General features: G+C 45.6%; 1 protein-coding gene across 2 annotated transcripts; it reads left to right on the forward strand.

The window, feature by feature from the left end:
- The first annotated feature begins 15,020 nt into the window (after positions 1-15,020).
- ccdc77 (coiled-coil domain containing 77) lies at positions 15,021-22,265 on the forward strand. 2 transcript variants are annotated; one of them, XM_083763465.1, is made up of 11 exons: positions 15,021-15,127; positions 15,419-15,605; positions 16,208-16,350; positions 16,844-16,940; positions 17,125-17,212; positions 17,618-17,703; positions 19,306-19,454; positions 20,011-20,278; positions 21,354-21,479; positions 21,706-21,858; positions 21,987-22,265. In XM_083763465.1, the coding sequence occupies exons 1-11, from the start codon at positions 15,093-15,095 to the stop codon at positions 22,137-22,139; spliced, it is 1,485 nt and encodes a 494-aa protein (XP_083619591.1). In that variant the 5' UTR covers positions 15,021-15,092; the 3' UTR covers positions 22,140-22,265. The 2 variants fall into 2 exon arrangements, with proteins under 2 accessions (XP_083619591.1, XP_083619592.1); XM_083763466.1 differs by having other exon boundaries at positions 17,140-17,212.
- The last annotated feature ends 600 nt before the right edge of the window (positions 22,266-22,865 follow it).

Consider the following 22,865-nt stretch of genomic DNA (forward strand, 5'->3'; position numbering starts at 1 on the left):
ACGTGAAACTGCAATGGGAAAGTTGAAACCCGGAAAAGCAGCAGGGATTGATGGCATACTGGCAGAAATGATACAGCACCTGGGACCTATCGCAAGGACCTGGCTTGTGGGGATGCTGAACACATGCATAGCACAGAAAACCATCCCTTCTGTTTGGAAAAAGGCTGGAGTAGTTGCAATCCCTAAACCTGGCAAAGACCCATTATCCCCGAAGAGCTACCGACCCATTTCCCTCCTCTGCATCACCTACAAGCTCTATGAGAGGCACTACAATTTCTGAACAGACTATATTTACATCAATATGTCTGGGTCCCCACCTACTCACTCAGGGTTGACGTGTCACACCTGCAGTGATGGGAGGGGCACCAAAATGTGGTATTTTGATTGTTTAATGGGGGCACTCCCTTAGTATAAAAGTGTATGTTTTGTGTACACATGACCTGATGAAGATCAAATGGATCGAAACGCTGTCAGTATTTCAACAAAGAACGTCTTTCTTATACCTGTGGTGTGCGGGCTCCATCCAATACCTACACCAGTTGTGATGCAACAGAGTTTGCTGTGACCGTTGTGAATTATGGGTGGTGTGGTTTTTGCCAAGACGGTGGATTGTGGCCCATGCCTTCCTGCTGTTATTTGACATGTTGGTGTTCTCTATATCTTTTCGTCCTGGGCATGACGTTAAACTGTTCCGTTCGAGAGGACCAGCGACCCTCGAATGTAAACGGCCACGAAAGGAAATTATGTGTGTGTGAGGTGTTCTCTATAGGTTGGGTTTCAGGTGGTTGTATTGTAGTAGCTTGACATTTCTTGGAGGGCACTTTCAAGGACAGACTCAATCTTCTGGAAGTCTGCTTGTTGGGTCGTAATGCAGAGGTTGTCGGCGTAGATGAAACGCTGGCATTAGGCATTGGGTAGTGGCTGGTCGTTTGTGTAGATATTGAAAAGGAGGGGGGCGAGCACGCTACCTTGTTGGAGGCCGTTCTTTTGGGCTTTCCATTTACTCCTCTGGTCATTTAACTGGACATAGAAGCGCCTGTTGTTGAGGCTTTTCCTGACCATTGTGCGGTGTTGGACAGTGTCGTAGGCAGCAGAGAGATCTCTGAATGCTGCTCCAGTTATTTGTTTCCCCTCAAACCCATCCTCAATGTGTTGGGTGAGGTTGAGCTCTGTCCAGCACAGGAGCGGCTGGGACGGAAACCAGCTTGGTCTTTAGTCAGCTTGGTATCTATGAGTGGCAACAAGGCGTTGGAGTAGCAGCTTCTCATATAGCCTTGTAGGTGATGCAGAGGGAAATGGGTCGGTAGCTCTTTGTGGATAATGGGTCTTTGCCAGGTTTAGGGATTGCAACCACTTTGGCCTTTTCCCAGACAGAAGGGATGGTTTTCTGTGCTATGCATGTGTTCAGCATCCCCACAAGCCAGGTCTTTGCGTTGGGTCCCAGGTGCTGTAACATTTCTGCCAGTAGGTCATCAATCCCTGCTGCTTTTCCGGGTTTCAACTTTCCCATTGCAGTTTCACGTTCTTCTAAGTCGAAGGGTTTGGTTTGAGGGCTGGCTGATTGTGGTTGGTCTGATACCACTGTGCGATGGTATTCTCCTGTGGGTCGGTGGCGGTCTTGGTCACAACTGGTGGCCAACAGTTGTAACCAACACCGCCACCGACCCACATAGAATACCATCGCACAGTGGTATCAGACCAACCACAATCAGCCAGCCCTCAAACCAAACCCTTCGACTTAGAAGAACGTGAAACTGCAATGGGAAAGTTGAAACCCGGAAAAGCAGCAGGGATTGATGGCATACTGGCAGAAATGATACAGCACCTGGGACCTATCGCAAGGACCTGGCTTGTGGGGATGCTGAACACATGCATAGCACAGAAAACCATCCCTTCTGTTTGGAAAAAGGCTGGAGTAGTTGCAATCCCTAAACCTGGCAAAGACCCATTATCCCCGAAGAGCTACCGACCCATTTCCCTCCTCTGCATCACGTCTTTCTTATACCTGTGGTGTGCGGGCTCCATCCAATACCTACACCAGTTGTGATGCAACAGAGTTTGCTGTGACCGTTGTGAATTATGGGTGGTGTGGTCTTTGCCAAGACGGTGGATTGTGGCCCATGCCTTCCTGCTGTTATTTGTCATTATGGTGTTCTCTATATCTTTTCGTCCTGGGCATGACGTTAAACTGTTCCGTTCGAGAGGACCGGCGACCCTCGAATGTAAACGGCCACGAAAGGAAACTGTGTGTGTGAGGTGTTCTCTATCATTTCATTCCAGACTTCACTGTCTATCTCCTGTGTTTTCCATTCATCTTGAGCGTTACACAGTCGTCTGATGTGCGGGGGGAGGTGCCGGCTAGCGCATAAAGGCACGGACGGGACAGGTGTTGTCTTGACCCATCCCGTGATGATGCGACAGGTGTCATTTAGGGCTGTGTCGACCAATTTGGTGTGACGTGATCGGCTCCAGCTAGAGCAGGCATACTCTGCTGTAGAGAAAGACAGGGCCATGGCAGTTGCACGGATTGTTTGTGGGTCTGCGCCCCACTTGGGAGTTCACTAGTTTTCACAGGATGTTATTGTGGGTGTTGACCGTGGCTTTTGTGTTCTCCAGGTGTTTTTTTGAAGAAGAGTGTCCTGTCCAGTGTAACTCCAAGATACATGGGGTGGGTATGGTTGGAGAGTTTGTGACCATCCCAAGTGACGCTCAGTTCTTTTCTCGCGTCTCGGTTCCTCAGGTGGAAGCTGCATAGTTGGGTTTGTGTGTCTTTCTTTTTCTGTCTTTCTTTCTTAGGACGGAGATCAAGGTAGACGCCATAGGAAGGCTCAACACTAGCCGATGCCCCTAGAGATCCATCCCAAAGCTTCCCTCAGGGAGCACAGCAAGCCAGCTAGCCAGCAAGCCTGCCCAGTCAGCCAACGCAGCCAGTCAGCTCCGCCAGTCAGCCAGTGTAGAAAGTCAGGCTGCCAAGCCAGAGCATATCAGCCCTTGCAGTCAGCCATTGCAGCCATACCAGCCTTGCTCAGTCAGCTCAGCCAGGCCTCTCTTGAGGCCTGGCTCTCTGTCTGCCTGGCCCGGTCTGCCCTGCCCTGCCTTGCAGCAACAGAACCAGCCTTTCTGGAAAGCCAGCCAGCTCAGAATGCGAGCTGAGCAAGCCAGTGCAGCAGCAAGCCCAGACTAGGTTACCGCAGCCTTACTGTGCAGCCACAGCCACTCAGTCTAGACCAGCAGGAGCTGGCCAGGCTCCAACCCTTGCAGCGCAGCCTTAGGCCGGACAGTCCCCCTGCCTGCACTTTGTTGCCTTCCTGGCCTGTCTGCCTGCCTAGGCGCCTCGGTCTTCCTGTCTGTCTGCCTTGGCCTGCCAGTCTGAAACTGGTTTAGACTAACTGCGTGCTTGCCAGCTGCGCTGGCTTGCTGAGCTCGTATTCTGAGCTGGCTGGCTTGCCAGCAAGGCTGGTTCTGTTGCTGCAAGGCAGGGCGGGGCAGACCGGGCCAGGCAGACAGAGAGCCAGGCCTCGAGAGAGGCCTGGCTGAGCTGACTGAGCAAGGCTGGTATGGCTACAATGGTTGACTGCAAGGGCTGATGTGCGCTGGCTTGGCAGCCTGACTTTCTACACTGGCTGACTGGCGGAGCTGGCTGGCTGCGTTGGCTGACTGGGCGGGCTTGCTGGCTAGCTGGCTTGCTGGACTCCCTGAGGGAAGCTTTGGGATGGATCTCTAGGGGCATCGGCTTGTGTTGAGCCTTCCAACGGCGTCTACCTTGATCTTCGTCCTAAGACAGAAAGACAGAAAAAGAAACACACACACAAACTCAACTATGCAGCTTCCACATGAGGAAGGCAGGCAGGCACGCAGGCAGGCACAAGCTGCCTGCGTGCTTGCTTCGCCCTCCAGTTGCTGCTCCAGTTATTTGTTTTCCCTCAAACCCATCCTCAATGTGTTGGGTGAGGTTGAGCTCTGTCCAGCACAGGACGGGACGGAAACCAGCTTGGTCTTTAGTCAGCTTGGTGTCTATGAGTGGTATGAGGCGTTGGAGTAGCAGCCTCTCTTGTAGGTGATGCAGAGGAGGGAAATGGGTCGGTAGCTCTTTGAGGATGATGGGTCTTTGCCAGGTTTGGGGATTGCAACCACTTTGGCTTTTCTCCAGACAGAAGGGATGGTTTTCTGTGCCATGCATGTGTTCAGCATCCCCACGAGCCAGGTCTTTGCGTTAGGTTCCAGGTGCTGTATAATTTCTGCCAGTATGTCATCAATCCCTGCTGCTTTTCCGGGTTTCAACTTTCCCATTGCAGTTTTGAGTTCTTCTAGGTCGAAGGTTTTGGTTTGAGGGCTGGCTGATTGTGGTTGGTCTGATACCACTGTGCGATGGTATTCTCCTGTGGGTCGTGGCGGTGTTGGTTACGACTGTTGGCCACCAGTTGTGATGCAACAGAGTTCGCTGTGACCGTTGTGAATTATGGGTGGCTCCCTGAGGCTCGCCATTGGGTCCAACAGTGGTCATTGAAGCGTGCACACACATGCACACATGCACCTACACACACAGGGGCACATGCGTATGCACACCTGGACCTTTAAATGAACAACAACACAAAAACTAAGGCACTGGTGTCGGACTTCTGGTTTACCGGAACGGGGTTCAACTCCCTGCAGTGCCCTGCTCAATGTGTTGTATTTCATTCATTGGTCCATGGTCTCAGGTCATTGAGCGGCGCGCTATAGTGTGCGATTCTTCATCATTGTTGAGGATTTTTTAAAGGTGAAAATCAAGGAAAAGCAAAAGGCTATAGTCCATGGTCACGGACCGCATACTGGTCAAGGTCATTTATACTGGTGAAGATCATTTACTAGTCTTCTAAAGGTCATTTATACTGGTGAAGATCATTTACTAGTCTTCTAAAGGTCATTTATACTGGTCAAGGTCAATTACTAGTCTCATGAAGGTAATTTATACTGGTCACAGTCATATACTGGTCACGGTCATTTCTACTGATGAAGGTCATTTATACTGGTCAAGGTCATTTGTACTTGTCAAGGTCATTTATACTGGTCAAGGTCATTTACTAGTCTTATTGAAGGAAATTTATACTGCTCAAGGTCATTGATATTGGTCAAGGTCATTAAGTGGCACGCTATAGTGCGCGATTCTTCATCATTGTTGAGGATTTGAAAAAAGGTTAAATTGCAGAAAAGCGAAAGGCTAAAGTCCATGGTCACGGAGGGCATACTATAGTATGTTGTTTTTCTTTTTTTTGTTGGTGTGCGGGCTCCATCCAATAACTACACCAGTTGTGATGCAATAGAGTTTGCTGTGACCGTTGTGAATTATGGGTGGTGTGGTCTTTGCCAAGACGGTGGATTGTGGCCCATGCCTTCCTGCTGTTATTTGTCATGTTGGTGTTCTCTATATCTTTTCGTCCTGGGCATGACGTTAAACTGTTCCGTTCGAGAGGACCGGCGACCCTCGAATGTAAACAGGTGTTGGGACAGGGTCAGGTGTTGTATTGATGCATCCTATGATGATGCCACAGGTGTCATTTAGGGCTGTGTCGACCAATTTGGTGTGACGGGATAGGCTTGTAGGTGATGCAGAGGAGGGAAATGGGTCGGTAGCTCTTTGGGGATAATGGGTCTTTGCCAGGTTTAGGGATTGCAACCACTTTGGCCTTTTTCCAGACAGAAGGGATGGTTTTCTGTGCTATGCATGTGTTCAGCATCCCCACAAGCCAGGTCTTTCCGTTAGGTCCCAGGTGCTGTATCATTTCTGCTAGTAGGTCATCAATCCCTGCTGCTTTTCCGGGTTTCAACTTTCCCATTGCAGTTTCACGTTCTTCTAGGTCGAAGGGTTTGGTTTGAAGGCTGGCTGATTGTGGTTGGTCTGATACCACTGTGCGATGGTATTCTCCTGTGGGTTGGTGGCGGTCTTGGTCACAACTGGTGGCCAACAGTTGTAACCAACACCGCCACCGACCCACATAGAATACCATCGCACAGTGGTATCAGACCAACCATAATCAGCCATCACTCAAACCAAACCCTTCGACCTAGAAGAACTTGAAACTGCAATGGGAAAGTTGAAACCCGGAAAAGCAGCAGGGATTGATGACCTACTGGCAGAAATGATACAGCACCTGGGACCTAACTCAAGGCCCTGGCTTGTGGGGATGCTGAACACATGCACAGCACAGAAAACCACCCCTTCTGTCTGGAAAAAGGCCAAAGTGGTTGCATTCCCTAAACCTGGCAAAGACCCATTATCCCCGAAGAGCTACCGACCCATTTCCCTCCTCTGCATCACGTCTTTCTTATACCTGTGGTGTGCGGGCTCCATCCAATACCTACACTAGTTGTGATGCAACAGAATTTGCTGTGACCGTTGTGAATTATGGGTGGTGTGGTCTTTGCCAAGACGGTGGATTTTGGCCCATGCCTTCCTGCTGTTTTTTGTCATTTGTCATTATGGTGTTCTCTATATCTTTTCGTCCTGGGCATGACGTTAAACTGTTCCGTTTGAGAGGACCGGCGACCCTCGAATGTAAACAGCCACGAAAGGAAACTGTGTGTGTGAGGTGTTCTCTATCATTTCATTCCAGACTTCACTGTCTATCTCCTGTGTTTTCCATTCATCTTGAGCGTTACACAGTCGTCTGATGTGCGGGGGGAGGTGCCGGCTAGCGCATAAAGGCACGGACGGGACAGGTGTTTTCTTGACCCATCCCGTGATGATGCGACAGGTGTCATTTAGGGCTGTGTCGACCAATTTGGTGTGACGTGATCGGCTCCAGCTTGAGCAGGAATACTCTGCTGTAGAGAAAGACAGGGCCATGGCAGTTGCACGGATTGTTTGTGGGTCTGCGCCCCACTTGGGAGTTCACTAGTTTTCACAGGATGTTATTGTGGGTGTTGACCGTGGCTTTTGTGTTCTCCAGGTGTTTTTTTGAAGAAGAGTGTCCTGTCCAGTGTAACTCCAAGATACATGGGGTGGGTATGGTTGGAGAGTTTGTGACCATCCCAAGTGACGCTCAGTTCTTTTCTCGCGTCTCGGTTCCTCAGGTGGAAGCTGCATAGTTGGGTTTGTGTGTGTCTTTCTTTTTCTGTCTTTCTTTCTTAGGACGGAGATCAAGGTAGACGCCATAGGAAGGCTCAACACTAGCCGATGCCCCTAGAGATCCATCCCAAAGCTTCCCTCAGGGAGCACAGCAAGCCAGCTAGCCAGCAAGCCTGCCCAGTCAGCCAACGCAGCCAGTCAGCTCCGCCAGTCAGCCAGTGTAGAAAGTCAGGCTGCCAAGCCAGAGCATATCAGCCCTTGCAGCCATACCAGCCTTGCTCAGTAAGCTCAGCCAGGCCTCTCTTGAGGCCTGGCTCTCTGTCTGCCTGGCCCGGTCTGCCCTGCCCTGCCTTGCAGCAACAGAACCAGCCTTTCTGGAAAGCCAGCCAGCTCAGAATGCGAGCTGAGCAAGCCAGTGCAGCAGCAAGCCCAGACTAGGTTACCGCAGCCTTACTGTGCAGCCACAGCCACTCAGTCTAGACCAGCAGGAGCTGGCCAGGCTCCAACCCTTGCAGCGCAGCCTTAGGCCGGACAGTCCCCCTGCCTGCACTTTGTTGCCTTCCTGGCCTGTCTGCCTGCCTAGGCGCCTCGGTCTTCCTGTCTGTCTGCCTTGGCCTGCCAGTCTGAAACTGGTTTAGACTAACTGCGTGCTTGCCAGCTGCGCTGGCTTGCTGAGCTCGTATTCTGAGCTGGCTGGCTTGCCAGCAAGGCTGGTTCTGTTGCTGCAAGGCAGGGCGGGGCAGACCGTGCCAGGCAGACAGAGAGCCAGGCCTCGAGAGAGGCCTGGCTGAGCTGACTGAGCAAGGCTGGTATGGCTACAATGGTTGACTGCAAGGGCTGATGTGCGCTGGCTTGGCAGCCTGACTTTCTACACTGGCTGACTGGCGGAGCTGGCTGGCTGCGTTGGCTGACTGGGCGGGCTTGCTGGCTAGCTGGCTTGCTGGACTCCCTGAGGGAAGCTTTGGGATGGATCTCTAGGGGCATCGGCTTGTGTTGAGCCTTCCAACGGCGTCTACCTTGATCTTCGTCCTAAGAAAGAAAGAAAGAAAGACAGAAAAAGAAACACACACACAAACTCAACTATGCAGCTTCCACATGAGGAAGGCAGGCAGGCACGCAGGCAGGCACAAGCTGCCTGCGTGCTTGCTTCGCCCTCCAGTTGCTGCTCCAGTTATTTGTTTTCCCTCAAACCCATCCTCAATGTGTTGGGTGAGGTTGAGCTCTGTACAGGACAGGACGGAAACCAGCTTGGTCTTTAGTCAGCTTGGTGTCTATGAGTGGTATGAGGCGTTGGAGTAGCAGCCTCTCTTGTAGGTGATGCAGAGGAGGGAAATGGGTCGGTAGCTCTTTGAGGATGATGGGTCTTTGCCAGGTTTGGGGATTGCAACCACTTTGGCCTTTCTCCAGACAGAAGGGATGGTTTTCTGTGCCATGCATGTGTTCAGCATCCCCACGAGCCAGGTCTTTGCGTTAGGTTCCAGGTGCTGTATAATTTCTGCCAGTATGTCATCAATCCCTGCTGCTTTTCCGGGTTTCAACTTTCCCATTGCAGTTTTGAGTTCTTCTAGGTCGAAGGGTTTGGTTTGAGGGCTGGCTGATTGTGGTTGGTCTGATACCACTGTGCGATGGTATTCTCCTGTGGGTCGTGGCGGTGTTGGTTACGACTGTTGGCCACCAGTTGTGATGCAACAGAGTTCGCTGTGACCGTTGTAAATTATGGGTGGCTCCCTGAGGTCCTTGATCCCCATGGGGTCCAACAGTGGTCATTGAAGCGTGCACACACATGCACAAATGCACCTACACACACACAGGCGCACATGTGTATGCACACCTGGACCTGTAAATGAACAACAACACAAAAACTAAGGCACTGGTGTCGGACTTCTGGTTTACCGGAACGGGGTTCAACTCCCTGCAGTGCCCTGATCAATGTGTTGTATTTACATGGTTCATCGGTCCATGGTCTCAGGTCATTGAGCGGCGCGCTATTGTGTGCGATTCTTCATCATTATTGAGGATTTAAAAAAAAGGTGAAAATCAAGGAAAAGCAAAAGGCTATAATCCATGGTCACAGACTGCATACTGGTCAAGGTCATTTATACTGGTGAAGATCATTTACTAGTCTTATGAAGGTTATTTATACTGGTCAAGGTCATTTACTAGTCTCATGAAGGTAATTTATACTGGTCAGTCATATACTGGTCACGGTCATTCATACTGGTCAAGGTCATTTGTACTTGTCAAGGTCATTTATACTGGTCAAGGTCATTTACTAGTCTTATTGAAGGTCATTTATACTGCTCAAGGTCATTGATCAATATCAATGACCTTGATGACCCCAAGGTCATTAAGTGGCATGCTATAGTGCGTGATTCTTCATCATTGTTTACGATTTGAAAAAAGGTAAAATTGCGGAAAAGCGAAAGGCTATAGTCCATGGTCACGGAGGGCATACTATAGTATGTTGTCTTTCAAGATTTTGGAGGATTTGAAAAAAAGGTGAAAATCACGGAAAAGCTAAAGGCTATAGTCCATAGTCTCGGAAAGCATACAAAAATGTGTGGTGCTATACAGGCCGTTCTGGAAAATTTGGGACAGAGGTTCATCGTTGGCATCCAGGGAGTGTGTGTGCAAAATTTGGCATCGACCGGGTTAATGGTGCTGGAGATTAGCTGTTAAACTGACGGACACACACACACACACACACACACACACACACTCACTCAGAGTGCAAAACATACTCTATCCCCATGGCTTTGGCCTGGTGCCATACCGTTATTAATTATTGCCTACAATGTCAATTGTGAAATTACTTTACCGTTGCAATGCAAAATTTACATTTCAACGAATGGACCTCGTAAAACAAAACAAAAACCAAGGCACTGGTTGTGGTACTTCTGGTTTACCGGAATGGGGTTCAACTCCCTGCAGTGCTCTGCTCAATTTGTTGTATTTACATGGTTCATTTTTATTTTCTGCTCATTGTGTTGCCTTTTCATAGATGATAACCCCCAGGTTCTTTAATGTGTTTGCACTCCCTACAGTTAGGTTACCAAGTCTATTTATTTATTATTTCTGTTCACTAGAACTAGAACCAATTACCAAAGTAGGCTTTCTAATGACACAACTCGCCTTTGTTTTTATGTGTAGCAAAAACGTTCTTTTTATTTACGCCAAAGAGTAGAGGCTGGTCTGCATTCATGCGAGCGGGGAAGTTTAGAGTAACATAGCTCTAAATGAAACGCATTAGAGCTATGGACCAGAGCTAGTAGTCATAGCACTTCATGGTATATGCATAGTTTATATAGTTTCATTATAGATATATTAAACAGAGAGGACTGGAGTCAATTGGGTTATATTATGTTTAACACTAATTTGAAGCTGTCAAAATCTGACAGACTTCTGGCGGCCATGGCCACGCCCACCTTTTGGTAACGCCCACTTTCGGCCAAGCCCACAAAAAGGACCCCCCATGTCATTTGCCAGGCAGGCTCCACTCTCAGACAGATATTTGGCTCCGTCTTATGAGCTAATTTAGAATTTCCTGTCTGAGAGCTAGCTAATTTAAGACATCCGGTTGCCTTCAGAATAAAATAAGGTTATTTAATTCGTTAATTAAATAATTGTCAATGCCCCAAGGCACAGCACTTTTTTGAGCGTTGACCTCAGTAGAAGGTCTGCTGCCGTGAATTTTACACCTCTCCCACTTAGCGGAGAGTGGGGTGTGGTACAGGACATCTCCCCGAACGCGTGGGTATACTGCATCTACAAGTAGTACAAGATAAATTGAAACCATTGACACCTACTTCGATGGTTCAGTTGTCATCTATGCCGGGGAATTTAGCAGCTCTCATTCAAGCGTTTTTTCAAAATCCAGGTCACACATTTGATTGCAAAACAATCTGTGGTGTCACTCAACAACTAGTGAATAGCATCTTACTTGGCCTTAGGAATGCACAATGACCCATTAGATTTTATACACAAACTAGTAGTTTGGTTGAGTATGTGTGGTGTCCACACAGTTGTTCAAGCAAAACATACAGACATCTGTACATTCTGTGCCTGGACAGTTGAAAGCAATTAACAGAACAATAACGGAGGACAATTTGGAAGAAGATGATGATGATGTGGTTTTATGCAATGAAAGTCTAAATGACAATATGTGTGAAGCTATACCATTACCAATTCTAACATTTCTACAACAGACATCTGCTATCAAAAAATGTCACACACGGCTTGAAGAAGCAGCAGCGCAGGACTCAACATTTAGACGGAAACTTGAGAAATTCAATCTAGCCAACACATCAGTGTCATTAGTGTCTCAGAAATGTTCTAGGACAGAAGAATGCACCATATTAAACAGCTTTGTAGAATACACACTTCGGTCTCCTTTCCTTGGAGATGACCTGCTTTGCCTGAAAAGTCTTAGTCTGTATAGTTGTACTCAATGTGGTGACAAGGCCTTACCATCTACAAAGAACATGTCACAATTCATAGTGCAGCCACTTGACGTGTCACAAAAAGGCATCTTAGACACTATTGCACAAATATTACCTGCTCAATCTGAACAATGTGAAACATGTCAGCAGGAAAAGAGCTTATCAACATATGAAGTAATTAACAGCCCACAGACCTTACTTCTCCTGTTAAGAGCTGGCACAAAAATTCCAAAAACGTTCAATTTATCCTGTCTGTACCACCAAAATGAGTATGCTTTGACCAGTATGTGTGTATTTTTCGACAGGCCACCATATGCGTCATTGTACATCCTTAAAGATCATAAATGGCATATCTGGACAAATGAATCGAATGACACAGCAGGCTATACCTTTGATGCAAAGAACATCCGCTCGACAGCACACAAAGACAGTAGTCACAAGTAGTTTCTATGTCGTGTCATACGAGAAAATAAACAGTCGAGAAATAATCAAGTTTCGTCAGGACAAACAAATGCATAAATGCACAGACAGATGCAATCAACGCACACAAGTGACACCCATTCCAAAGCTAGAGGTAACTCCTTGACCTGACTTAGCTTGCGTAGAGAAAGTGATTTCATGTCAATGCCCCAAGGCACAGCACTTTTTTGAGCGTTGACCCCAGTAGAAGGTCTGCTGCTGTGAATTTTACACCTCTCCCGCTTAGCGGAGAGTGTGGTGTGGTAGAGGACATCTCCCCGAACGCGTGGGTATGTCCAGATAGTTGCCTCGCGGAGGCCTCTTTGTCCAGTGTCCATTCTGGGTCCGGAAACGGTACTTTTTTCAGCGTTGACCACAGTAGAAGGTCTGCTGCTGTGAATTTTACACCTCTCCCGCTTAGCGGAGAGTGGGGTGTGGTACAGGACATCTCCCCGAACGCGTGGGTATGTCCAGATAGTTGCCTCGCGGAGCCGTCTTTTGTCCAGTGTCCATTCTGGGTCCGGAAACGGTACTTTTTGTCAGCCTTGACCCCAGTAGAAGGTCTGCTGCTGTGAATTTTACATCTCTCCCGCTTAGCGGAGAGTGTGGTGTGGTAGAGGACATCTCCCCGAACGTGTGGGTATGTCCAGATAGTTGCCTCGCGGAGGCCTCTTTGTCCAGTGTCCATTCTGGGTCCGGAAACGGTACTTTTTGTCAGCATTGACCCCAGTAGAAGGTCTGCTGCTGTGAATTTTACACCTCTCCCGCTTAGCGAAGAGTGTGGTGTGGTAGAGGACATCTCCCCGAACGTGTGGGTATGTCCAGATAGTTGCCTCGCGGAGGCCTCTTTGTCCAGTGTCCATTCTGGGTCCGGAAACGGTACTTTTTTCAGCGTTGACCACAGTAGAAGGTCTGCTGCTGTGAATTTTACACCTCTCCCGCTTAGCGGAGAGTGGGGTGTGGTACAGGACATCTCCCCGAACGCGTGGGTATGTCCAGATAGTTGCCTCGCGGAGCCGTCTTTTGTCCAGTGTCCATTCTGGGTCCGGAAACGGTACTTTTTGTCAGCCTTGACCCCAGTAGAAGGTCTGCTGCTGTGAATTTTACACCTCTCCCGCTTAGCGGAGAGTGTGGTGTGGTAGAGGACATCTCCCCGAACGTGTGGGTATGTCCAGATAGTTGCCTCGCGGAGGCCTCTTTGTCCAGTGTCCATTCTGGGTCCGGAAACGGTACTTTTTGTCAGCATTGACCCCAGTAGAAGGTCTGCTGCTGTGAATTTTACACCTCTCCCGCTTAGCGGAGAGTGGGGTGTGGTACAGGACATCTCCCCGAACGCGTGGGTATGTCCAGATAGTTGCCTCGCGGAGCCGTCTTTTGTCCAGTGTCCATTCTGGGTCCGGAAACGGTACTTTTTGTCAGCCTTGACCCCAGTAGAAGGTCTGCTGCTGTGAATTTTACACCTCTCCCGCTTAGCGGAGAGTGTGGTGTGGTAGAGGACATCTCCCCGAACGTGTGGGTATGTCCAGATAGTTGCCTCGCGGAGGCCTCTTTGTCCAGTGTCCATTCTGGGTCCGGAAACGGTACTTTTTGTCAGCATTGACCCCAGTAGAAGGTCTGCTGCTGTGAATTTTACACCTCTCCCGCTTAGCGGAGAGTGGGGTGTGGTACAGGACATCTCCCCGAACGCGTGGGTATGTCCAGATAGTTGCCTCGCGGAGCCGTCTTTTGTCCAGTGTCCATTCTGGGTCCGGAAACGGTACTTTGTCAGCCTTGACCCCAGTAGAAGGTCTGCTGCTGTGAATTTTACACCTCTCCCGCTTAGCGGAGAGTGGGGTGTGGTATAGGACATCTCCCCGAACGCGTGGGTATGTCCAGATAGTTGCCTTGAGGAGCCGTCTTTTGTCCAGTGTCCACTTTATAAAGTCCATGCACTCCAGTGAATAGCATTTATCCATTTAGATAACTTTATTATTATTATTATAAGGATTTAATTACTTATTATTACACAGAAACATAATGTGTGTCTTATAGCATCATATAGCATCATTTAAATGCTTAATTTGTAGTTTTAATGTGCAAATTAAACTTTTTTTCAATACTCTAGAGGGTACTCTTATTTTGAAGAGATCGTCCACCGGAAGTCTTAAATTAGCTCACTAGATTAGCTCACTAGACGCTGCCCTAGATGAGCTCACTAGACGCTGCCGAAGAAGGACGACACAGCTGTAAACTTCCGGTGTTCTGTTCAAACGCTTCACAACAACGACAACAAGAAACAGTGAAACAGTGGAGGTAAGAGAAGTAGAGAACAACGCTCCAAAACCACAAACATTTAAACAATACGTTTAAATGCATTAGAAACCATTTTTTGATTGATTGATTGATTGATTGATTTCATTTAGTGGCATAAAAAGCACGAGCACTTGTTGCATCGCCGAGGAATCGAGTATGAAAACAGTTCAAAGCACAAGAAAGCCTTTCGACTAATTTCAATTTCTTAATAAAGTCCAGGCCAGTGTAACTGTAACATCATGCTTGCTTATACTATTGCTCCTTGTCCTCGTGGTTATTTTATGTGACTTGTTTCCCATTTTCTCAGAGAATGAACACAGAACATCTCTTCTAACTTATATTCTCTTCTAATTAAATGACAACACTGAAAAGTCAACCCCGGGTATTTCTTTAAAAGCCCCGCGTCCAGTCCATAGTAACGGCATAACAATTGCCATGATGTAAATTAAAACATCCAAGCCTATCACCATAAATGCATCAATCAGGTTCTTCTTGGTAGTAAAAAAAAAAGAACAGATCTGCAAGCTATCAACGTGGCGCAATGTGACACGTTGATAGCTTGTAGATCTGGGGGTTTTTTTGTGTGCAAGAGACACCTACAGTATGTCTATAGGGCATATACCCATGGACCACAGTAAACAGTGCTGCTGCTCACCATCTGTTGTGTTGGTCCATTCAGAAAGCATGAACACGATCTGATCTCTTGTTACACACACCAATGTATTCTGCATCCAGACCCTCCACAGAAGCTACAGAAGTTACATTATAAACTGTGACACTCTCAAGAGTCACCATTAGTACATAATGAAGATCTACATAATCTTTTCCACCTTTGTTTTCAGCAAAGTTATAGAATGGAATCACCAACAAGAGGTGCTGTGCCACAAAGGTAATCCCACATAAGTGAAAAGACAAAACACCATACATTTTTTTGGAGGCTCTCCAATGGAAATAATCAGGCAGCATAATTCATCCATTATCCAAAAAGGGGAATGCTTTTAACTTTTTAACACTTAAGTTGTTTATTTACTATGATTTAAACAAAATTGGGTTGTTTTAGTCTTTCAACCACTTTGAAATTAATTTAATTGCACAGTGCTCACTGGCATCACACACACATACGACAACAGATCAATGTCGATGTGATGTAATATCAGACCTCTGCACTTAAATTTTTCAGATCAAGCAATCGTACCCAAGGTCAGGAACCAGACTCCCCGCTTCCCCCCATCAATGAGCGCCTGGCGTGTTTACGTCCATCCAGGGAGCTGCTGGAGTTTTACAGGCAGAAGATCGCCCAGTTTGACGACGAGCACGTGGATCTGGTGCAGATGTTGGAGAAATACAAAGGCATCACAGATGATCAGGTAATAAGAAATGGCATGTTTCGGAGATGTCTTTGTTGCTTGTAGCTGTAGTTCTACTCACTGTTCTACAGAGAGGGAGAGAGAGAGATTTGAGTGCGTGTATCAGAGCCTTAGATATCCCCTTAGATATCACTTCATGGGGCCAGTCCAATGGCAGCTCTCCTACATAGACTTCGATTGAGAATGGGGACAAGTTGTCCCCATTCTCAATCGAGAATGGGGACAACCAACTGGGACAAGTCCTGGACCGGAAGTAGGCAGAAATGCATTGAACACCCCAGTTTTAATGATCTTAAATCCCTTTATTTTAGATTGTTTTGTAGTAATCGTACAACATAAACATTAAATAGACTAGTTGTTAGTTGTTACTGTACAATACTTTAAAACAGTTGTCATGTTGCACACATGCTTAGAATAGCTCTTATTTACGCCACCCTCGTTGAAAACAATGCATTTCTAATTCCAGCTTGACTCAGTTCAGGCTGCATGAAAAGCGCTCGAGTGCTCTGTTTCTGCCCCCTCAATATCGTAACTCTTCTATTAAATGGCTCTGATGTGTATAATGCTTCTTAGTACCTTCCTCTCTGTTGTCCTCTCCAAAGCACAAGCTACAGTGGGATGTGCGCCAGCGGGAAGGAGAGGTCGCGGAGCTGCAAAAGGCACTGAGTGACATGCAAGTCTACCTTTTCCAAGAGAGAGAACAGTCCCTGCGACTGTATGCAGAGAATGACAGACTAAAGATCAGGTGGGCTGAACATTATGTAACCTGCAACCCCTTAACCCATTCTGGACGGGAACCCCTTTTGGTGTTTTATAGCATTAGGTTATACTTTAGCTATTGAAAAATAGCTACGTTGCCTTCTTGATGGAAGAAGGCAACTTGTTGGTAACGATAAAAAGTATTTTTGGCATCGGGACTACGAGCTGTGGGACCTCTCCTTTATATTTTAAGGCATTGAACATATGAATGCAATTTAAATTTCAGTTTAGTTTTTATCACAAATTGCAAGGGCATATATTATGATGAGTATCTGAAATATACGAAGAAATTACTGACACATTAAACATTTTATAAAAAATGTAAAAGACAGCAGCAATAGGCCATCTTATCTACAAGCATGTCATTTTTGGTTATGAGGATTATGACAAAATATATTATGCAAAATATTAAATATATACAAAATATATACAAAATATTTGATTATCGTGTAATAATTGTGAGAGGCCTGTGTGTACAGAGAGTTGGAGGATAGGAAAAAAATCCAGCACCTCCTCGCTCTGGTGGGTCCTGATGTGGGAGAAATTACATACTTCCACAGAGACCCCCCACATAAGGTGTGTACATAAATACTTTATAATTGTCATTATAGTAGTTGTATATCATATACAGTGAGTAGAGTACGACATATCATGCCTTTAGTCCTCACTCAAAATGGCATTACATTGCTTATAATTACTAATAACACTTTGAAGTGGTTTATTTGACCAGAACCGTATCAATCTCATAACTATATTTAAGGTCACCATCCCACAGAAGAAGGTTGAGCCCAGGATTCAAGAACATTTAAATCTTCGGCCAACAAAACAAAGACCTGGATCCAGTAAAGGTTTGATCCACATTCTTGTTTTCTTTTGTTCCAGGTGTATCAAAGTCAGACTCATTTTAGATTTATGTTACTGGTCATTTTTGTTGTCGTTATACATTGCTTCAACATTAAATACATACAGTATCCAGTATTTGCTTTAAAAATGACAATAAAGCTATGTTCTACAGGTACCCAAAAATTGGGTACAGATAGGGGAGTTCTTAACCACGTGTGTTAACGGGACTTAAACGGGACCTGATTAGACTCTGTACTTGGACTGCTTTTTTCCATCTACTGTACATTAAATATCTAAGTAAAAAGAAAAGGCAGATCTGTTGGAAAGATTAGTAAAAAGTGGAATACCGTATTCACACTAGTCTTTCACCTGACTGCAGTACCATTTCTGTCTTGTGTCTCTTTGAACAGAAAGTAGGAAGACAAAATCAGCAGAGGGGCTAAATGGAGAAAGTGTGGAACAACGCAGAAATGACAATCAAACGTTGTTACTACAGGTAACTAAAGAATTAGATCTGGTTTCATCACATGTCCCTTAAAGGGGGTGTAATTGATGTGTGTGTTTGTCTAAGTTCAAGTTCTACATCTTTTATGACCTAATTTCATCACTTAGCTTTGGTAGTAGACTACATATCTTGAGAATGTGCTAATTATTGTATACAGGAGGGCTATCGATAAACATAATTAATATTAGTCCATAACACTCTTCTATACGGTAAAGGTAGTTGTACACTGGTGTGTTTTTTTGCTGCATTTTGCAGATCCGAAAGTAGTAGGCTACCATTTAGCTGTCATCCTGGTGCCACCCAATACCCCACTAGAAAGCTGCGGAAAATGGAATAAATTGAATGAAATATTCGACACCAGTGTGCAAATGTAATTGACATAAAGTGAGGTCAATCTGAAATTCGGACCAGTGTGCAAACACCTTAACTGTTTAAGTGCCAGGGACGTAATCCCGTAACCCTGACGTCTTTGCAATGGGTGACAAGACGTAAAGACGTCATTTCAATTTTTTACATTTTTTTACATTTTTTTTTTTTTTTTTTTAAACGGAGAATTGGCACTCAGAGCCTAAACTGGTGACCACCAGGTGGCGCTGAAGGAGACACAATTTGTGTTACACAAATACCAAATCACATTCGTAAGTAAATCTAAATTGTCAAACTCTTCATTGAGTCTAATGGACCCACTACAGTTCTCTCTTTAGTAAGAGGCTATCAATATTATCCCCTCACCCCGAGCCAAAGTGGAGACATTTTTTTCCATGAGCAATTTTGTTTACTTCTGTGCTCTGCAATGCATGATTTAATGTCTGTTTTGTCTTTCCTATATAAGCTTTACCACATGGGCGTGTAGATCAATAGATTAGTAGCTGTATATTTACATGAACAAAAGTCACATTTTAAGTACATGCTCCACATCATGTGTTTTACCTGCCGTCACTAGGTGGGGCTGATGGCCCATTTGTTGTCTTTATAACCTGGACTGAAACATAGCCTAATACTGAATGAACAATTAGAATCAAAGATTGTGAAGTACTCAGCCTTGTAAGTGACTGACGAACAGTTTTATGCTATGCATTTAACCACTTCAAGTAAATGAACTTAATGTACCTATTTTGGGCATGTCATTATAGCCAACAATCTTTTATTTGTATTTATCTTTTATTTAAAAACAAAAATACTGATCTACAATTTATTGTACAATGCATCGCAATGTGATATCTTGTGAACTTGAAGACTGCCTATTTTCTTTATTCAACTGGGCAGCGGTGGCTCAGGGGTAGAGTGGCCGGAAGGTAACCGCAAGGTTGCCAGTTCGAACCCGGGCTCCCCCAGAGTTGGTGTCAAAGTGTCCTTGAGCAAGACACTGAACCCCTAATTGCTCCTGATGTACTGGTTGGTGCCTTGCATGGTTTCCGCCTCCATCGGTGTAAGAATGTGTGTGTGAATGTAATCACAATCTATGTAAAGTGCCTTGGATAAAGGCACTATATAAATGCACCATTTTCCATTTGAACTAAACCTGTGGTAACTTATGCACACTGTTCTTCTAGCCAGTTGTGGAGTTGAGTTTGTTGTGGCTTACCTTGGCAGGTAGAGGCATTGCAGGCTCAGATGGAGGAGCAAACCCGTCTGTCCAAAGAACAGGTGGAGTCTCTGCTGGACGAGCGCAGGATCCACGTGGAGGAGGCTCAGGTGCAGCAGCAGAGAGACCAGGACCGCATCACTGCTCTGAATGACAAGTGGGTCTTTCTGTTATCATGTATCTGACGGATCAGATGCCTCTGCAGCAGTGTTGTTTTTAGCTACATACATAGCTAAAATGCAATTATAGTGCTGTCTACGTAACATGCTGTCTGTATAAAATGCTATCCAAGTCTACATAAGTGCTACGGGCCATGATGGAGTCTGAAAAGGTGGGTTTTCAGACTACGATGGAATCACATGGAATCAGGCAAGCGGTAGACGGCAGACAAATCAGTATTGAGTGCTGGCTTGGAGTGTTGGAGTGGTTGTCTGCTTCGGCAGTCTTTTTCTTGCCAATTCTACAAATGCCTTCTAAATCAGTAGTTCTCCCACTTTCAAGATTTTTTAAAAATGTTCCCAAATGGCAGATGTACAAGCTTGCATCGCGGCACAAAGTGACGCTCTGTAACCTTGTATGTCTGCTATTTTTGAATAGCCAACGCAATAATCTAAAATGACACAGATGCTTCCCCCGGTTTTAATAGTTTAACACAGTATGTCAGATTTACCAGTTATTAATAACTATAAAACTAATATGTTGTCCTACCTCAGACTCAAGAATACGCAGACCCTGCTCTATGAGAGCACCAGGGATTTCCTGCAGCTGAAGTTTGACACACGGGCACATGAGAAGAGCTGGATGGTGGAGAAGGACCGTCTGCTAAGGGAACTAGACTCCTGCCAGGAGCGTCTGAGGAGGGCCAGGTCTGGCAGTGATCATGAGCCAGGACTACGGCCCAGGCCCAGCATCGCTACTCTGTTCACTGCCCAGTCCCAGCCTCAATCTGACTCACAGCAGACACACAAACAGGAGCTTAAGGTTTGTGGTTGTTAAGCAGGACATTCATTCATACCCTGTGTAGTGCCCAAAGCCCTATACTTCTGGCACTACTGGTTACTGACGGTTAGGAGGTTGTTCAGACGTGTGTAGAAGAACTGAAGTCCAAAACGTTCCCATTCAGTTGGTATTAAATCATATTTATTCAAAGTCCAAAGCCCTATACTTCAGTCTAGAAATGAAATGAAATGAAATAAACATAAACTGCCATTAACACAGACCATCAGCCTAACAAACACAGTTTAAAACGGTGTGCCTCTGCCTGTCAGCAACACCTGTGCTCAATCAGGGACTAGGCTTAAATGCTTAAATACCATGGCAACTTTGGCCTCGCCCAATGCCCTGCTGTGATGTCATCAATATATATATATACACCATTTAAAATCAGTAGACATCGTATGGCTCTTACACCCTGAATCAATAGTTTAAATAGCAATGTGCAGCCTTTTGGGCTGATTCTTCTGCTAATGTATGCCATCTTGTTGTAACCAGAGGCTATAGATACACACTAGACGTACCACAGACCTATTATTAAAATATACAATCTTTATTGGAAAATATAAAATATAGACTTTATTACGAGCAATTTATCACAAGGTTAACAATAAAAGTAGCGACAGGTTAAACCACACATGAATACATACTCTCCCTAACCAACTGAACCCCTTCTCGGAATTACTTTAAGTTGATTCAGTGTAAGGCTAAAGCAGTGACCACTCGTGAATTGTGATCACATCTGTGCAAACTTTACAGAAGCAAGCTACTCTCTAGGCTAAGGCTACTCACGCAAACACTTTAGAACTGAAACACTGCTCGCAACTCTCAAGTGACACAGTTTGCTGCAGCTGCATGCGGAAGCGTTTGTTCACACTGACATTCATGTTGACGCAAGAGACACGCCCACCCTACTCGTCAATCACCACAAGCTGCCCCCAACCGGCCACATTGTATTACAATGAAAATACTGGCATCCTCTGTGTGGTATTTTGAGAATACAGTTTACCACAAGGTCTGTTTTTATTGTGAAGCGCTAACTTTATGCCATCCATGTTTTCAGGGGATGCAGGAGGAACTGAAGCAGGCCCACCGTCTGGCTGAGATGTACAGGGAACAGTGCATCACTCTAGAGACAGAGCTGGCACAGATCAGAGAGGAGGGGGATGTGGGCAGGGAGATATTCAAGGTACACATTGATGCCCTCACCCTGGCAATACAGGCAATCACCTTCAAACATTTCAGCCCTACAAAGATTGCTTCGTAAGGCTTGTATTGGCTATTTGTCGTACCATGATGTAGTAGCATTCTTCAGCAGGTTGCAAGAACAGATAATTGGGTCCTCCTAGCTTATGCCCAAGAAATTGAATTGTGGCTGCAGTTTAATGTCAAATAAAAACCCTTTATTCGTGCAGGATCGCTCCGACAAGATGGCAAATCGTCTTCAGCTGATGACACAGCGCTACGAGGCACTGGAGAAGAGGAGGGCCATGGAAGTGGAGGGCTACAAAACAGACATCAAACTTCTCAGGCAAAAATTCAAAGCTGTTGAGAAACAGCTCCTCAAGGTACACATGCATGTTGGAGGTCCTTTGTCACTGTCAAATTACCCATGATTTAGATTTTAGATACATATATCATTTTCAACTCATGATATGAATCTGTAATTCTGTATCATTAATATCTTATGTTCTAGGTCACTCTGAACATTGGGCCTAACCAGGACCTGGCTATCCTGCATGAGGTCCGTCAGACCAATTCCAGGACAAAGAAGGTTCAGGGAGAGTTGATTAATCTGAAGGCTAAGATCTATGGGCTGGAAAATGACCTGCGGTTTAGTTATAAGTAGAATCAGCCTGTACTGTAGATACTCTATAATACTTTATTGATGCAAGATTCATTCTTTTTTTGTTTGCCAATTGTTTTTCTACTGACCGTTTTGCTGTTTTTAATCAATAAAGATGTTTATTTTGTTTGTATTTAAAACATCACTACTAATTAGATGAATACATGTTTGTGTGTGCATCTAGAAGAGCTATACCGGTATTTTAGCAAGTGGTGGGTTAAGGTTCAGAAACTGTCATTTTAATCCAACCTAAAAGATGCATGAATATACTATTATAAGTTCAGGGTAGATTTCTAAACTAGCTAAACAAGCTAGCCAAGTTTCTATCTGAATTGGTTTGGTCTTGTGGTACAATAAGATTATAAACAGGCAATTGTTCTTTTATTTGCAGTTAGACATAAGCTTGACAAAGTGTGCATTCAACATTAGACAGGCAACGATGACAGTCATTTACCAGTTCAAAGATTTAAATGCTCTAACCACCTTCAAACTGGCATTCATATTTTGGGTAGGTAATAGGCGGAAACTATCTACAACTAGTAGATTGGCTTTTCATTATAACAGTATAAAACCCATCTATGTCATATGGAACGCGACTGAACCCTGGGAGTACACTTGTGAGATAATAAAGCCACTGTTGGATAAGCCTACTGTACATGTCCTGATGTATAGGCTATACCAGAGGATCCCGTCCCCAGAACATCCAGACCCCTATGAACGCGCCTAGGG

Source organism: Protomyctophum parallelum, assembly GCF_964188405.1.
Source record: "Protomyctophum parallelum genome assembly, chromosome: 4".
Taxonomy (NCBI): domain Eukaryota; kingdom Metazoa; phylum Chordata; class Actinopteri; order Myctophiformes; family Myctophidae; genus Protomyctophum; species Protomyctophum parallelum.

What these genes read in the sequence shown, in the direction of transcription:
- ccdc77 (XM_083763465.1), top strand. Translation starts at nt 15,093, where the DNA reads ATGGAATCACCAACAAGAGGTGCTGTGCCACAAAG. An exon ending in AGAGGTGCTGTGCCACAAAG is followed by an intron (nt 15,128 to 15,418) that starts GTAATCCCACAT and finishes TAAATTTTTCAG; the next exon opens with ATCAAGCAATCGTACCCAAG. An exon ending in ACAGAGACCCCCCACATAAG is followed by an intron (nt 16,941 to 17,124) that starts GTGTGTACATAA and finishes ACTATATTTAAG; the next exon opens with GTCACCATCCCACAGAAGAA.